The sequence below is a fragment of the Desmodus rotundus genome, chromosome 7 (genome assembly GCF_022682495.2).
Source record: "Desmodus rotundus isolate HL8 chromosome 7, HLdesRot8A.1, whole genome shotgun sequence".
In the NCBI taxonomy this organism is placed as follows: Eukaryota; Metazoa; Chordata; class Mammalia; order Chiroptera; family Phyllostomidae; genus Desmodus; species Desmodus rotundus.
In genome coordinates this window covers 115,771,482-115,790,328 of record NC_071393.1, presented here as the reverse complement: position 1 = coordinate 115,790,328, position 18,847 = coordinate 115,771,482, and the positions used below count along the sequence as shown (strand labels likewise).

Below are 18,847 nucleotides of genomic sequence, written 5' to 3'. Positions count from 1 at the left end.
TATGGTTGAAAAGAGTATCTGAGAACACGTAATCGAAACTTCCACCTGATCCCAAACAGCATCTGGTAACGTCCTAGAGCTGGTTCGCAGAGCTCCGCCTGCGCACTCACGGTGACGGGAAAGTTGGTCCTTCCTGAGAGTCCATTTAATTTCTATACATTTGGAAAGCTCTTCCTTCATACTATGCCCAAAACAAAACAAAACAAAGCAAACAAACAAAGAAACCTGTGTCTAGCTTCTCCCCATTGTTTGTAACTGTCCTCTGGAAAAAGACATGGATTAGCCCACGGCTAGCCAATTCAGAGCAAATGGTACGAAGTACCTTCCATCAAAAGTAAGGAAAAATAGATGAAGTATTAGGGACAACTAAGTCAATAGACAGGTGTCCCTGAACACTTTAAGAGCAATAAAACTAACCCCTTATCATCTTCCTTGACACTAGGATTCTGTTCAAACCCAAGGGGTTTATAGAAACTGCATAATTCTTTTGTATTTGCTGAGATATTTAGTATTTCTTCAGATAAATACACAATAAGGAAAAATGGCATGTGATTCTATACCCAAACGTGAAGAATCCATTAAAAAGACAAGTGACAGCTCAACCCTCTTTCCAGGAACATTTGTCACCTCAGCCTTTATCCTTCAGGGATTTGAGGTGAATGACATTTGCTGTAGGTTGATAATTAATTTTTCTTTCTTTTTTTTTTTTAAAGGCATAGGAAGCCAATGTTGTCTTCTTCCCCATGAGAGGCACTAGCCTGAGTGGTTTCGGGAACACGCGCCTTGATCGGATTTGCACTGTGGCTCTCGAATGCATGAGCCGTCCCAGCAACACCTGCTCTCCAGACAGGCCCCAGGGGACTGGCAGGGAGGGGATCATCAATTCCGCTCTCCCCAGAGAGACCACCCAGACCTAGCGTTAAATGTTCAGTTCAATGCCATGTTAAAAAGTAAAATTCCATCCACCAAAACCTATCGGTTACCAGGTCAATATTTAGAAGACCCTAATAATGGAAATTAGTATAGAATTTAATTTTTTTCCCAACTGAACTGCAATCCAATTAAATACTCAGAAAAGTAGCACTTATATCAAGGGAAGAAATTATTATAAATCACTAATATAATAATAGTGAATATTATTATCTTCATAATAATATTAATGTCACATTAATATTAACATTATATTACATTCACAAGTGTTCATAATAATATTCATGAATAGTGCTCATAATTCACTACATTTTCAGTACAGAACGCTTGTCCTTGGTTAGTCTGGTTGAAGAACCACTTTGATTTTACCCTTTCTTTAGAAGACAGCTCCGTCTTTCGCAGAGCACAATAAAGCTGGGGATCTAACTTCTCAGACAGACTTTAATTAACCCTCCTTGTTGAAACCACCCCTGCCTTCCACACAGTGCCATCTTCAGTCTTTTGGACTACTTATTGTAAGGTGTGAACTAGCTTGGTTCATGCTTTTCCTCACTTTAGGACAGTTTTTTTTTAGCTCTGCTAAATTTATACGTTTTCTAGCTTCCAAAATTTTGCTGCTTTTGTCTTCTTTCCTGTTCTCTCCTTGAGGGCCTATACTCTTTTAAAAAAAATTGTTTTAGCAGTATTTGGGAAAGGAAGAAAAGCAAATGTACATTAAAACTGTCATTAAGCTGGAAATACTCTCCTGTTTATTTTTCACTATAAATACTTCTAGCTTTCTCCATGATTCTGTTTTGTCATTCTCCCCACTCCCACCTTGGTCTTCTCTTTACATTCCCAATGTTAGTTATACTCTTTGAGAGATCTAAAGACAGTGGAGAGCTTCTGAAAAAGCAGCAAGGCAGAAAAGAATGGGTAAGTACCTATCAGTTCTTTGATTGCCTTGGAGGTTGTTTCCATTTTTTTTATTCTGTATATATAAAAAGATACAACAAGCATTTGCAAAATACTGTTTTATAATATACAAAAGTAATATAAAGCCTGGTCCCCTACAACAAGGATCTTAAAATTTAGCTGGAAAGAGAAATATAAATAACAATTGGGTGCTAAAGGAAGTCAGGAAAAGGAGGGCTAAATGTGGCTAAAAAAACTGGAAGAGAAAAAGAATACTTCAAGAAAAATGAGATGCTTAGAAGAATTAGTTGTAAAGGAAATAGGAGAATTCAGTGTAGGAGGGTCATCTTCTGTTTACTTTTATGCTTTGTCTTCCAGTTACTATATATTTTTTTAATTTTGAAAATCTGCTAAAGCCAGTAGGTTGAATAACATTTATTAAGCCCCTTTGTGAAAAGTAGCCAGTTTTGAGGGAAATTTACTTTTAAATTAACCACTGGCTCAGATGGCGCTGTCTAGGTGGTGAATGCTACCCAACCAATTGTAAAAGTTACAGGTGTACCCTACTTTGAGAGCAACAAACACCTATTAAAAAACAAAACAAAAACTATTTATGATGTAAAACAAACTTTTTATTTTGTAAGATTTGACTTTACACAAAGATTTTACTCACTGTGCCAGTTAGGCATTTATTGCCTCTTAGCTCCTAACTCACCCTTCTCTGCCCTGCTTTGTGACTCTGGAGCTGGACCCTGCATCAGGCTACACTTCTCCTCTGCCAGTGGCTGGATGTCCAGCTTGCCAATAGAGGGGACCCCAGCGGACGCCGTTCGGCCAAAGCAGGAAGAAGAAACTCCCTTTCTATGCAGTGACAAGCAGGCTGGGATACAGACATCCCAGCAATGCTTGCCTTGGCAACACAGCCCTGTGTTCAGTGGAGGGGCTCCCTCTGGTTAAGACTCCTCACCTCCACAAAGGCGGCTGCTCTGCAATTCACCAGTGGAGACCCTGTGGCTGTGGGCAGCACGTATCTGTGGCAGCTATGTCCTCTCTTCCGAGCTCTGAATCTCAGCCTTGTGGGGACCTCTTCCAAGTTTCTAGGTTCTGTGGTGCACTCTCCTTCAGCTTTGGGTGCAGTGGCTTTCTGCAGTCGCATTCTCTGAACACCTTAAGTCTTCTCTTACCCTTTTAGAAGCTATCCACCTTTCACCTAGTTAACAATTCTTTATCTAAAAATTTCCCTCTCCACTTTACTCCCTGACTGGATTCTTGCAGATATAACTGCACGAGAAGACCAAATACAATGAACACAGAACACATGTGATACCAAGTAAAGCTGATGCCCAAATCCTACTGTAAAAACCAACTCTGGCAATTACTATTATAAATCTAGAAAAATTACCCAACATCAATTCTGAATGAGACAACCATAAACATGAGCTTATCCAAACCATGAGTAGTACTGAGCGCTGGAGAACAAGAGTGAGAAGAACAAACTACGTCAGAGAAACTTCTGGAGTTTGTTGTGATAAAATTACAAGATTAGTGGCTGACAAGAACCCAATAGATGAAAGAGCCTGATTATAAGAAAGCATTTAATACTGCTTCTCCTGGCATCTTCCTTGCAAAATTAATTAAAACTAGCCAGGATATATGAGTCTCATGAATTGAAAACTGGCCTCAAGACCACTAGGAGTGATTATAAACTGCCCTAAATCACATTGAGAAAATTGTCTGGTAGAATGTCCAGAGTATTAGATTGGTTATAATCCAGTATTTCCATTAGCGCTTGGGAAAGTAAAGAGTGAGTTAATTAATGTCTAGGAGACATTAACTAGAAGGGATTTGTGAAACCAGCATGGTCTAAAGTACGAAAGATTTAGAACAGTGAGAAAGATGTACAAAAGGTAAACTCTTCTCTTTAGTATGAATTAATTAATATACAAAGTAAATTTTCACCTAGTGATCCCCAAACCTCCACATGCACACGGGACTACTTAACGTTGACAGGAAAGAATCAAAGGTTTTTATCCAGGTTAACTACTAACAGCAGCCACCTCTAAGGACCTAATTCCTTTCAGTCTATAGAGATTACAAACTCATCGAGAGAAGAGCATTTGGGTCTATAAATAATCTTTTGTACAGCTACATCATACAGCGGCTTGAGTTAATGCCAGAATTTCCTTTTCACGTGAATTTGTATATTTACAAAGACGCAGAGGCAAAGGCAAAACAGAAGAAGCAAGAGCAGCAGTAACACCAAAAGCGAAATTGAAATTTTTAATAAAGATTGCTTATGCCTTAATACAGAGATTGTCTAAACCCAGAAGTTGTCTGGCCTCTTCCCTCTTACCTATGTGTGTGTCAGGAACTGTGGACTCAGTGGAGAACAAAGCAGACAATGTAACGAGGGATTGCAATACCAAGTTAGGGCCAGGAAGTAGATAGTGATGGTAGAGCACATATCGTGGGCATGAGGGTGAAGGTAGGAATAACCCAGTCTAGGGGTCATGGCCTTGTAAAGAATTTGACATTTAAGCTAAGACTGGAGTTTGCTCTAGTAGTTGGCTGGGTAAGGAGAAGACAAGCATTGGCCTTAAGAAGTGGCTAATTCATGGCAGTGCTAGGCAGGGTCAGGAGAGCACCCAGGGCCAAGACCAAAAGCATTCCCCAAGTACCATGGTCAGAGGACTTACCGTATTTTTCAGACTACAAGACACATCCCCCCCATTAGGGAGGAAAACGGGGGTGCATCTTATAGTCCGAATGTAGCTTACCTGGCTCGCGGAGGGGGGGTGGGGTGGTGGCAGTGGTGGAGTGGGGTCACAGGACACAGGAGCAGGACCACATTTTTTGCTTCAAATTTTTTTTCCCTACTTTCCTTCTCTAAAAACTAGATGCATCTTATTGTCCAGTGCGTCATATAGTCCGAAAAATATGGTAGTCCAAGCTCAGCAAGCAAGTTTAGGAGCAGAGGTTTCAGAGTCACACAGGCCCGAGATCTAGTCCTGACTTTGTTATTCAATACCTTAGGCAAGCGATCCCCTTTCTTCACATGTACAAAGAGGATAATAACAGTAGCTACCAACCTCAGGAGTAGCATTGGGGTGTGGATAAAGTGCTGGTCACAGTAACAGACACAGATCAGGACATGTTAGCTGTTGATGGTAATAATAGATAAGAACAGTTCTGTACATGACAGACTAAATCTGTAAGTAGCATATACCTATGTTTGTATATGCCTAAATTGTTTACTAAACCCACTGTTAGCTAAGTTAAAGTGATCTTACAAGGTTCCAAGGGCAAACAAGACACAGCAGGTGGAAAACAAGTATCTCCCAGTCCCAAACAGTATTTTTTCTTACATTCTCTGTGCTGGTTAAGAAAACTAATTAGGCCCTGGCTGGTGTAGCTCAGTGGATTGAGTGCGGGCCTATGAACCAAAGGGCTGCCAGTTTGATTCCCAGTCAGGGCACATGCCTGGGTTGCAGGCCAGGTCCCCAGGAGGGGATACGCAAGAGGCAACCACACACTGATGTTTCTCTCCCTTTCTCCTTTCCTTCCCCTCTCTCTAAAAAGAAATAAACCTCTCTCTAAAAATAAATAAATAAAATCTTAAAAAGAAAGAAAGAAAGAAAGAAAGAAATTAGCCTTGGCTGGTGTGTCTCAGTGGATAGAGTGCCGGCTTGAGAATCAAAAGGTTGCTGGTTCGATTCCTGGGCAGGGGCATGCCTGGATTGCGGGCCAGGTCCCCAGTCACCTCTCTCACACATCGATGTTTCTCTCCCTCCCTTCCTCTCTCTATAAAAATAAATAAATAAATCTTAAAAAAGAAAACTTATTAAAAACTACTCAGGTCAGAAACTGAGACTGGTAGTTCCTGCATCATTCTATCTACTGGCCTCCTGTTTCTCCTCCCCCAGTCCCGCACTGGTCACAGGACCTATAACATGCCAGACACTGAAAAGGGAGAGAGGAATACAGTGAGGAACAAGTCAACAGCTATTGCCCTCCACTGTCAGAGTGCTCTTCTTAAGAAAAGGGCAATCGATGTCACCTCCCTGCTTACCATTCTTCAGTAGCCACAAGAGCCTTCAGGGTAACACCTGGGATCATGTGAACAATCAGCTTTCCACCCTCACTGCTCACTCAGCAGTTCCCCAAACACAGCAAATCTCAGGCCTTTGCCATTTACTGGGGTTGCTTATGCCCAGACTATTTCTTGCCCACTGCTCTGTGAAGCAATTACCATCCTCCCACTCTCCCCGCACACTCACTGCACACACTTAAAGACTATTCAGGATTACTTTCTCTGACCTTGTCTGAGATAAGTACCTTTCCCTGGTGCTCTCCAACGGACTGTAACCTTAAGGACAAGAATGTTCTTTTCTCTATAACCGTGCTCAGCAGATATTTAGTTTCAGTAGATTCATGGACTCTTAGGTTAAGAACCAAAGCTACAGAATCTTCCTGAACAAAGCAGAGGCTTGAGCATTACCCCCACATATACAGAGGCTTAGGTCAGTAATTGCATAGGGAGTAACATAGACTGACCCCATAAAAGAAGCCATAGGCAGGAGTCTGCAGGAGCTGAGCATGGCAGTTGAGGAAAGCACATCATGGATATCACTCTTCACAGCGTTGTCAGGAGTCGAAGCTGACTCAACGGCACATAACACACGCTACTACACTGTAGGTTAATGCTGCGGTTACTGTGTTATAAATACACAAAGGCAGGAAAGAGACTTCACTGAATGGAGGTTAAGCTAAGATCATCAGAAAGCTCTCTTGGAGTTACCAAGAGAGTCTTTTCTTAAAGGGATGAAGTCAATATTTTTTTATTTTACTAACAATTTTTAGGGATAATTGGAGTGAGATTTTTCTATCAGAATTTTAAAAAATATTTTTATCTATTTTTAGAGAGAGGGGAAGGGAAGGAGAAAGGGAGGGAAAGAAACATCAATGTGTGCCCATCGCATGCCCCATACAGGGGCCTGGCCTGCAACCCAGGCATGTGCCCTGACTGGGAATCGAACCGGCGGCCCTTTGGTTCACAGGCCCGCACTCAATCCACTGAGCTACACCAACCAGGGCAGAAGTGCTTATAATTAGCCCTGACTGGTGTAGCTCAGTGGGTTTGGCATTGTCCAGCAAAACAAAAGGTCACTGGTTTGATTATTGGTCAGCACACATGCCTGGGTTGCCAGCCAGGTATCCAGTTGGGGGCGTGCGAGAGGCAACTGGCCGATGTTTTCCCTGCACATCAGTGTTTCCCTTTCTTTCTCCTTCCTTTGCCATCTCTCTAAAAATAAATAAAATCTTTTTAAAATAATTTCTTCTAATTAAATGAAAACATATTCTTTACTGAAAATTATTAATACAAAAAATCATTTTATTTGCATTAATCCATTAATGTTAAATAAGATTTAACTTAAATAGTTAAAATCCAACCACTGGGAGTACAGAGCCTTTCCATTCTTGCTTCCCTGGCACCAGCACACCCATGCTGTCAGTGAGGCTGGAAGGAGCTCTGGGGCCCAGCAAAAGGGCAGGAAGCAAAGATTAGAGAACTAAGAGTAAAACTGTAACCATCTGCGTGCAGCATCAATGTAGTTTTCAACATGTGAAAGACTAGAAAACTGAAATTTTCTGCTATTTGGCTTTGGAAAATAGCATTTAAATCATTATGGGCCATTTGTGAAATGTGGCAATCAGGTTAAATAAGTTTGATTCTTCTCTGCAGAGATAAGTAGCTTAAGGTAGCAGTAATGATAGGGATTGCAAACAGATTCTTTTGTTCTTCATAACACTGAAGGTTGCTGAAAAACAAAGTTAAATTATAAAGTGAAGTGTCGTAAGGACAAATCAATGAAAAGTTGATCAAGATACCTCTGCAGTTGAAATAAAGAATTGTGAATGCTTGTAAAATCACGTGCAAATGATGCACAGAATCCTTTATTATCGAGACTAAGAAGTCGTACATTCGTTAATTCCATGGGGAATCCTCAGAACCACAAGTATGGAACCCACACTGAGAGATAAAAATTTAATTCTGCCTGGAGGAATAGGCAGATGTTACCCAGAGAGGGTGGGATTTGAAATGGCCCTGAAGGACAAGTAGGAGTTTTCCAAATAAAAGTGGAGGGAGGCTAGGTCATGTTAAGAAGGTCCTTTGTGAAGGCCTAAGGAATCTGATTTCTATCATGTAGGACTCAAGGAACCAAAGAACTTTTATAAGTAGGAGTATGACATGTTAGCTTTGTTTTTTAACATATATCTGTGGTAGGAGAGGATAGATTTTTTCACAAGCAAACACAGCAGTTAACAAGGTCACACACCGCCCTGGCTGGTGTGGCTCAGTGGATTGAGTGAGGACCTGCAAACCAGATGGTTGCTGGTTCGGTTCCCAGTCAGGGCACATGCCTGGCTTGCAGTGACCAGGCCCCTGGTGCGGAGTGTGCGAGAGGCAACCACACGCTGATGTTTCTCTCCTTCTCTCTCCTTCCCTTCCCCTCTGTCTGGAAATGGATGAATAAAATCTTTTAAAAAAACCCAAAAAAACAAAAAAAACCAAGGTCACACACCTAAGAGATGCTCAATTAATACTTGTTGATAGACTGAGACTGACTAACTGAAGCCCTAGGAAAGTGTCATCAGAACTAACAAGGATTAGTCCAAAAAGCCAATAGTGGGTATTGACATAAAGATAACAAAAGTATTTAAGGCTTGATGCTTGTTTTATTATTACTGCTGAAAAAGGGTTAAGTATTATGATCTGTAACCAAATGACGCTAATTCTTCTTCTATATTAATATGACTTTATATGGCTTAAAATAGGAGGACAAAGAAAATCAATAACCTTATCTAGAGGAATAAAGCCAAGTAAAATTGCATCTATAACATCAATGTTTATTTCAGTCTGTAAGCTCTTTTCTCGCTCAGCTGTACAGTCTACAATCATCCCTGAAATACAAGTGATTGGGCTCTTCTGGACCCACCAGTTAAGGGGAGGGAACATTTATCTACTGTCAATTCGTGGGACACTAATCTCCTTCCCACTCCTCTGATTACAAGCAAGCAGGATGCTAGAGGAAAGGCCTCAACAGAAGCTTTAAAAATAAATAAATAAATCCAGCCCCTTCTGCTCCAGGAATACAGAAAAGACTGGCATTAATACAAGAGAAAGTGATCTGCCCAAACAAAAGCCCATCTGAAGGAGGAGCAAACCCCACAAGCTAGCCCACTATTATTTCTAGGAAGATAGCACACTTGTTAAAAATGTATATTTTAATTTTCTGTATTGCAAAAGGCCCCAATTTGCCCAGGGATCTAGCTAAGCTGCCATTTTCTACTACGACAGGGTCTAATCTTTATTTAATGGATTTAGCATCTATCTCTACTCGAGTGGTCTCTAAGGAAAAGGGGAGGGGAGAATGAAGGGGCAGAGAAGAGATGATCAGATCCCCCCTCCCTCTTTCATCCATTCGGCGCTCATGTTTGTGTTCAAAATTCAATTACCTCCTTATTGATACTTCACAGAGATATTTAAGCTGCAAACATGAAGCCCTGATTTCCCAAGGGGCCATGCCCCTCTCTATTTCACTGCTCTGCTTCCCCCTGGGTGAATTCCTGAGGCGTCCATATTAATAGGTAATCAGTCACAATTCATTTATTAAACAGCTAGCAAGGTTTATCAGCCTGCCCTGATTAGCCCGAAGAAACCACTGAATTCCTAATTTATTTATGGAAATGTAAGTGTCTTTTATTCCATTCAGAAGCAGCAGGAGTGTTTTGGTCTGAGCATACTGCAGGCCAACAGGCAGCACCAGGAGCCAGCACGCGTTCCAGGAAGAAGAGGGCTGTTCGCACCAGAAGGCAGAGCCAGGGACTGCACTGCAGACATTCTTCTCCTGCCCCAGGATTTGGGTCCGCATAATCCTTGGATTAGTACTTATTTGATTGCTTTCTGTTTACATAAAAGAGTTTGAAATGTTGTCACTAGGCAGCCATTACTATCCACTGTAACAAAAATCAATCTCAGGGATGCTGCTTTTGATTGGCAGAAAAGTGGCCCTTAATGGAGTAGAATTGAGGACCTCAGTGAGTTAAAAGACAATAATTCTTAGCAGAGTTAAAACCAACACCAGGCTGGAATACTAACCAAAACCACTCAAATGAATGCTTTGCAAGCATTCATCTTAGAGTAGTAACTACACCAGGTCCCGCTTTAATCATATACTGTTCTAGGCTGCAGTGACAAAAGAGCTTTGTGTATAATTTCTACAATTTTAATCAATTAACAATTCACCCACGATTGCCCATTACTAATTAAGAGGCCAATACAAATTAAATAAAGCTCTTAGGAGTAACATTAAAACCCATGTTAACTGCCCCAGTAGGTACAATTAGCAAAGAAACTCGTCTAGGGACATTAGCAGATCATATAACCAATACTCTTGTTTTCAGCCAGAACTAGGTCTGGCTTCTTCTGAAAGTGATAAAATATAAAAAATATAAGGAATGTAGCCAATGTTTCAATGCCAACAAGTGTTACTGTTAACGCTTATCTTCGTGTGGTTATCCACAGTCAATATTTTCAAATCCTAACCTGCTATAGTTGGGGAAACCTCCTCATACAGCCTCGTATAAGCCATGAAAGGCAAACCATAACCTTGAGAAACATCAAATCCCAGTTGAGGGATATTCTACAACGTACCTGACTAAGTATTCCTTAAAACTCTCAAGGTCACCAAACACAAAGAAAGCCTGAGACACTGTCACAGCCAAGAGAGCCTCAGGTAAATATGACTAGTAAATGGAATTTAACTATGGTATCCTGGCTGGCAGCCTAGAACAGAAAAATAACACTTGGGAAAAAACTAAGGAAATGTGAAAAAAGTATGGAAAAAAAGTTTAAAAGAAAGTGATATTCATTAATTATAATAAATGTACCATAATAATAATAATAGGGAAAACTAAGGGTTGGTTATATGGAAACTCTCCTTCACAATTTTCCCACAAGTATGTAAACTATTCTCAAATTTAAGATTTATTTAAAAAACATAAAGTGATAAATTACAAACTAAATCAGAAGGTGGCCAAAACATAAGTAATTTTTATGTTTACAAGGGAAGACTGAATACTAGTTTTGAAAATCTTTTCATTGAAACACTAATTTTGAAATACTGAAAGATAATACATTTATAAATGAAAATTTTCATATATTTCTTACCTGACAGAAACAAAAATATATTTCGTTATTAACACGTTTAGTTACCAGTTTAAGATGTATACTCCAGAAAATGTTATCTCCGTGCAAAATGTCATTGACTATTAAATGGGAACCCCCTGAACGTGCCCACACACCAATGTACAAAACGAAAAAGGCGAACCAGTTGTAATGTTAAAATGTAATCGGGGAGGTGTCTGTAAAGAAAATCAACGCATCTTCAAACCAAATACTGATACTCTTTATACTGTGTTCCTCTCCTGGAGTTTGAATCATCAAGAAAGGATTTGGATGTGCTTTAGCTGAAGATGAAACACAGGCTCAAATGTTCAAAATACGGAGCACCAACTATTCCCACTCCCAAATGAGTAACTGCATGAATAGGATTCTGTTAATAACTCCAAAGCAAAAGATTTTCTTTTAAGGCACAATGCTTTTATTTGAATTGTCTAATACATAAAAATAGCATGACGCTGAGGTCTAAAATACTAGCTGCAGGAAAGTCAGAAAGAAAGCACATCAGGGCAAGCATAACTGTGACGAACCTCAAACAACGGCGGTGGAGTCAAGCAGCCTGAATTTGACCCACAGCTCTTGGGCTCGCCCAGGCCCTGTGACTACGAAATGGAGTCCATGGTCCAACTTGCTCATAGAGCAGTTGTGAGGCTTTGGGAACTAACTGTGCACTTACAGCACTTAGCACAGTACCTACCAGCAGTAGGTAGTCATTAATAACGGCTGTTGATATTTTCAACACGAAGAAATGCTTACCAGTGTTTCTCGGCAGGCACCTACCTGGTGACTACAGGCAGAAAATGTGAGAAATCGAGAAGTAAACTGAACAGTATAGAAACAACGAGAGTCCCTCTGTTGAGCCCATTAACATCAACACACCATTCTTGAAGACAACGCACCCACTTCACTTAACCACCTATATGTAGAGAAGGAGAAGGTAAACACCTACATTTGTCACCTACATTTCACAGATGAGAAAAAGACAACAGGCAGGTTAAGTGATTTGCCTAAGATCAATAGTTAATAATGAGCAATGAGGACCTGAACGTAGTTCGTCTAACTCCAGCTGACTAGTTTTTCCATTGGTCTCCCATTCTGCACAACAGGCATGTTTGGTCCTTTGGCTGATAACTCTTGACTTCTCTGGCCTATCCCTCTAATTCATGTCAAATTCCTTCTAACTAAAACCCCTATACACCACAAGACTTCTTAAACCCCAGTGCTTTCATCAAGCACTACTATTCTACGAAAATTTCATTATGAAAAGAGAGAAACTAGTCGAAGAGCGCTTGATTTGTATTAAAATAACCAACAAAAAAAGACTGGTCAATCACTTTACGTTTTCTTTTAATTTATGCTCAAGTGCATCCCAGCCTCTTCATCAATAAATTTCACTGGTACCTTTGTCCAAAGCAGTTAGTCATATTACTAAATAAAAGACAGAAGAGAAAAAACAAAGAGACTGTCCAAATCCTGCCTGAATCTTCTATTCATTAACACCCAATAAAAGCAACACTCTATTAAAGAAAAAGAAAGGCAGGCCCTGGCTGGTGTGGTTCAGTGGATTCAGTGCCGGTCTGCCAACCAAAGGGTCGCTGGTTCGATTTCCAGTGAGGGCACATGCCTGCGTTGTGGGCCAGGTCCCTAGTTGGGGGTGTGTGAGAGGCAACTGGTGGATGTATCTCTTACACATTGATGTTCCTCTCCTCCTTCTCCCTCCTTTCTCATCTCTCTAAAACTAAATAAATAAAATCTTTAAAAAAAAAAAAAAAAACTTCCTCTCGCAGGCAATCATTCTAGCGTTTTATGCGGAAAAATATGTCCCAGATTTGTGGGCTCTAAATCTTGTCAATTCATTCAAAAGAGTAATTCATGAAACAACAAATGCACAAAAAGATTAAAATGTTCTTTCTGGTCTATTTGTCCCAGCATGCAACTCTTTATTACTCCTACCAAAAGAAGTTGCTAAGAGCTACCCCCACGTACCCAGTACCCACGTTTTAACGAAAAACTTTAAAGGGAATACTGCCATCTATCTACTGAACCACAATCATCCCCATTCTCTCTCCATTACAGTGAGACCTCATTTACTGACTCTGGGAACAAAAACTTTAATACCAAGGATGTTTATGGTAAAAAACAAACTTTTAAGGCACAAAAAGTTATATATATGCACAACTACCCATGACAAAAATACCCCAGAAAACAATCCCTACTATTCTTACACAATTATATAAGGTCTACTCTAAACAGTATTTCCGAGACCTGGGGACTGGCTCCTTCCTCTCGACACCATCTTTCCTAACTGGTTGGAAAACTAATGCTTCCTAACCTTCTTTCACGAGCTTCCCATATCAAAGCAGAAATGCTATGAGAGCTATCATTTCAATTTAAGGACTAGCCATTAGACTTCAGAGTGAATTGGTTTCAATTTTTATCTCAGCCACTATTTGTTTTTAAAAATATTTTTTCTTGTTAACTTTTCAAAGTATAAGATGCATGCAGAAAAATGTACAAGTCATAGTATACATGTGAAGAAGTTCACGCATGAACATACCCTGAGTAACCACCTATGTCTATATAGAGAACCGTTACCAGCAGCCCAGAAGCCCCCTCCTTATGCCCCCCAGCCACCACCAGGCCCCCAATGCAATTACTTTGAGTCGTATCACCACAGACTAGCTTTGCTTGTTTTGAACTTCATATCAAGATATTGTATAACATGTATGCTTTTGTGTCTAGCTTCATTTACTCAATGTTATGTTGCATGTAGCAATAATTTGCTTATTTTCATGGTTATATATTAAATAGTATTCTATTGTATGAATATCATTATTTATTCAGTCAAAAGACTTTTGGATTGTTTCTAGTTTGGGTTTATTATGAATAGTGCTGCTCTGAATATTTCTTTATGCATCTTTTGATATACAAATGTTTGCATTCTATTTCTAAGGTATACAAGGTCTGTCCAGAAAGTATCCAGCCACGTGCTATAAAAAAGACATTTATTGAAAAAGATACAAGAAACACTGCACACAGGACAATGACACGTCAGTCCCCTTCAAAGCAGGCACCTGGGGACCTCACTCACTTCTCCCACTTGTCATCAGCTGTCCCATTGTATTTTTGCAAATCTCATTTACGGTCTGAAATCTCTTCCCTTTCAAAGCTGATTTTAGTTTGGGGAAAAGCCAGAAGTCTCAGGGCGCCAAATCTGGGCAGTAGTGGGGCTGAGTTTCCTGGGTCATTTGATGTTTGGCAAAAAAACTCTGCACGAGACATGATGTATGAGTGGGCGCATTATCGTGATGAAGCTGCCAATCACCAGTTGCTCATAGCTGCGGCCTTCTGAATCATCCAAATAATTTCCGCAGAGGAATGTTCAAGCTTTACACAAAATCTGATGCAGATTCATTGATCTACTTGTTCAGCCATTTTGAATGCGACAGCCACACAGTACACATGCTCACTCAATGGCATCTACCGCCCCTATTGACTAGTACAGTGAAGTCATCATTGTTCACACAAGCATTCCAGTCCACTCTCCTTGGCTGCCAGGTCACATCAATGTTGCACAAACCATTCTTGTTGTATGTACAATCAGCTTTAGTAGATACTGCCTAACAGTTGTCCAAAATGGTTGTACCAACAATGACTTGCCATTTAAAGATCATACTTCTCAGAAAAGGGCAAATCTTATGATTGTAAATTGTTCCCAAAGAATTTGAGACACTTGGAAGCAGGTAAGAAGTACTAGGGGAAGAGAATTCACAGTTGTTGAGCTATAACATGAGACTTTTTTTTAAAAACATGAGACTTTCCCAGACCCTTGCCATACCACCCCTGCCTTAAAGACCATGACCTGGAGTCCAGGGGTTGCTAGGAGCCTATTTTGAGAAAAGAATCTGTAACCCATGTCACTGTAATCTAATACCAATTTACCAGCAGGTTTTTCCACCGAGGTTCTCCCAAACACTCTCTAAACCCTAATCAATACCTCAAACTCCCAGGTAAAGATATTCTATGTTTTTTGAGTACAAGCTAAGTTGTTTCCTTTAGAACTCAGGCATTTTTATACCATGACTTCCTTCCTATCTGATTAAATGGAATGTGTTTTATAGTGAAGAGGTTTCTGAAAAACAAGAATATGACTAGAATTAAACTGGAATTACTCTAACGGAAATACAGATTTCTCCTATTCGCAATGACAAAGACTTTTGTCAATGATGTGAGGACACCATACCCTAACTTATTCATGTACTGACAGGGCCTGGTGCAGCCTTATCTCATCGCGATGGCTCAATTTAAAGGCAAAAAGGAGACAGCTGCCAGAATATTTTAATGCCTATGAATTTGGAGAATTGCTCTACGTCAGTCTAATCATTTTGTAGAGTTATAAAAATATCTGCTACACAAGTGGTGCTGTAAGGATGTGTCTGTCCTCCTGTGCCTGAGGGTAATAAAACACCACACAGCCCTGGGTCAGTGTCTGCCAAGCCAGAACGGATGTACACTGGTGCTGCGGTGAATTTTACAAACTGTTCTGGCTAATATTTTTCTTTTAATTCTTGTTCATTTATCTAAATAAGAATTAGCTGCAATGGTAACCAGCTGCTTCAGTGCTTCAACAGTGAGTTGTGCCTAATGAAAATTCAGAAATCATCACTGCATGTCATAAGGAGATTAACACTTAGCATGTATAAGACTTAAAAAAATCAATATATATGTATTTAAATTAAGGGTCTTTGAGACTCTGCTGGGTAGTAAATCCATTCAGAATAGAAAACAGAAATAATCAGCATCATTGTCAAGGTGTAGGTCAAACCCACCCTAGACCAGGTATGTTTGGTGGTGGTTACATTCTTATCTTTTTGTCGCCACTTACAGGCATAACAGGGTGATTAGGTGGCCAAATTCCAATGTATGGTTATTTTGCCTCCCTAACTACTTAATTAATGGTCCATATGTGGTCAAACCAGATAAACAAATAATACCTTTTACTGTACTAGCAAACTGGGCTGCCAGCAAGGGAAATGGATATGAGAAAAAAAAGGATTTGTGCAGGTTAATCAAATAGTAACTGCTACATGGAATGTTACATTTTACACGGACTCTTACACTAAGGAGGAAATTAATTTGCTAATGATGATATATAGGATTTATTTCTTTCATTCCAGTTTAAATACCACATTTTTACTCTACCATCTGCCTTCAGCCCCGTGACCTCTCATTTCTGAACTTTGATACTCAAGTGACACTTAATACATACTCTCTTGTACTGTGATACACATTTTACACATTTGCCTTGTCACCAAAATCATATTATAAATGCCTTGAGAAGAGGTTATGTATTTTTGACATCCAGGGTTTAGTACATTGCTCTTCATGGTGGGTCATAAATAAATGTTTATTATAATACCAAAATCCTAAGAAATAGATCTGGCCCTTGATAGGGCCAGATGTTAAAGTAAGAACCAAGGATGATCAGGAGATTGTTTCAAATCTACTTTGGAAAAGAATAAAGGGAAGAGGAGAGGTAGAAGGCACTCATTCACGAACTGAAAGAAGTGGAACACAAAATCAGGATAGATCAAAAAAAGGCCTTCAGTTAGGAACAGACCTGTAATGATTTTCTTCAAATCTGGGAGGCTTCCTGGTTTCATTTCTCTGTTTTCTTCTTTGTCTCATGGAACTTACTTAAAAATTGAGATCTAATTCACATACCATAAAATTTGCCTCGCCCTCACCTTTTAAAATTGTGGTAAAATGCACATAACATACATTTTATGATCATAACCATTTTAAGTGTACACGTCAGTGGTATTAAGTACATTCATACTGTTGTGCAACCAATGTCCAGACCTTTTTCATCCTGCAAAACTGAAACTCTGTCCCAGGAAACGGTAACTCCCATTCTCTCTCCCGCAGCCCTTGGCAACCACAATTCTACTTTTTGTCTCTGAATTTCACTACTGTAGGTACCTCACATAAGTGGAATCACAGAGTATTAGCCCTTTTGTAACTGGCTTGTTCTACTTAGCATATCCTCAAGTTCATACAAGTTGTAACACGTGTGAGATTTTCCATCCTTTTTAAGGCTGAACAATACCCCATCGTTATGTATATACCCTATTTTGTTGACTCATTCATCCATTGACTGATCCTTGGGTTATTTCCACCTTTTGGCAATTTCAAACAATGCTGCTGTGTTAATGGGTGTACAAATCTCTCTTCAAGTCCTTGCTTTCAATTCTTTTGGGTATATACCCAGAAATGGAATTGCTGGACAATATAGTGATTCTAATTTTAATTTTTTGAGGAACCACCATACTGTTTTCCATAACTTTTACTCTTGTCTACTGATAGTTTACAAGGATTCCAATTCCTCCAAATCCTTGACCACACTTGCTATTGTCCATCTTTTCATCATAGCCATCCCAGTGGGTGTGAAGTAGCATTTCATGGTTTTGATTTGCATTTCCTTAATGATTAATGAAGCTGAACATCTTGCAAGTGCATATTGGCCATCTATATATCTGCTTTGGAGATACATCTATTTAAATCCTTTGTCCACTTAAAATTTGGATTATTTGTCTTTTTATTATTGAGCTGTAAGGGTTCTTTTTATATTCTGGATATAAGCCCCTTATCAAATAATACAGATATAATTTTTAAAGTTTTTCCATTCTGTGGGTTGTTTTAGCACTTTCTTGATAGTATCTTTGAAGCACAAAAGTTTTAAATTTTGACAACGTCCAATTTATTATTATTTTTTTCTGTCTGTGCTTTTGCTATCACATCTAAGAAACCACTGCCTAGTCTAAGGTCACAAAGATTTATGCCTGTTTTCTTGTAAGAACTTTACAGTTGTAGTTATATAGTCTGTTTTTGCATTAATATTTATAGATAATGGGGAGTTCAGTTTTGGGATTTGTGGGTATTTTTGCATGTGGATATTTGATTTTCTCAACACCATCTGTTAAAGAGACTATTTCCCCCCATTGAACGATCTGGCACCCTGTCAAAAATTAACTGACTACAAATGGGAGGGTTTATTTCTGAACTCTCAACTCTATTCCACTGATCTATGGATCTATCCTCATGCCAATGCTACACGGCCTTGATTACTGCAGCTTTGTGTTAAGTTTTGGGACCGGGAAGTGCGAGTCCTTCAACTTTGTTCTTTTTCAAGATTGTTTAGACATTCTGGGTCTCTTGTATTTCCATGTGAATTTTAGAATTCCCTTGTCAATTTCTGTAAAACTAGCTTAATTCTTGACCCACATAAAGTACAGAGGTAGTTCCTGCGTACAGAAGGATCTATGGTCCTTACAAGGTTAATCATGCAAACTGGGATCTCCTCCCTGACTGCACCCACCAAACACCAAAGCAAATGGAGAGAGTAATAACCTGCTTCTGCACACAACAATTTCACACAATGGTGGTGAACAGTAAATATGGAGGACACACAAAAAAGAGACATGGAAGAAGTGAAAGAGCAAGAAGACAAGAATGATTTGGCAAAGAATGGCAAAGAAGATGACACTAAGAATTAAAATAAATTTGGGGGCTTTCATAAATTTAGTCTAATTGACACCCCAACCAGTTATGATCAATGAATAGAGCTTTTGTAATAAAATTTGTACCAGGGAATAAAAGCAAAACACAGCTCCCATTCACAGTGTTCTTTAGAAAGAAGCCATCACTTCATGAAGGTCCCTTCTCATAACACTGTTTTACAATTATTTTCCTTATCTCCTCTACCATTTGCCCCTTTCT

The 18,847-nt window shown here is 39.5% G+C and overlaps 1 protein-coding gene across 3 annotated transcripts in view; it reads right to left on the bottom strand.

Annotated features, from left to right (window-relative positions):
• The window catches only part of LIN52 (lin-52 DREAM MuvB core complex component), an 84,445-nt gene that overhangs the window by 31,279 nt on the left and 34,319 nt on the right, over positions 1 to 18,847 (bottom strand). Inside the window, exon 6 of one of the 3 annotated variants that reach the window (XM_024568480.4) lies at positions 7,271 to 9,790. The exons of the other annotated variants lie outside the window; for them this stretch is intronic. Within the exon in view, the coding sequence (XP_024424248.1) occupies positions 9,789 to 9,790 (2 nt within the window). The 3' untranslated portion in view covers positions 7,271 to 9,788. Of the gene's footprint in view, positions 1 to 7,270; positions 9,791 to 18,847 lie in introns of those variants that run through there. 3 annotated transcript variants of the gene reach the window in all.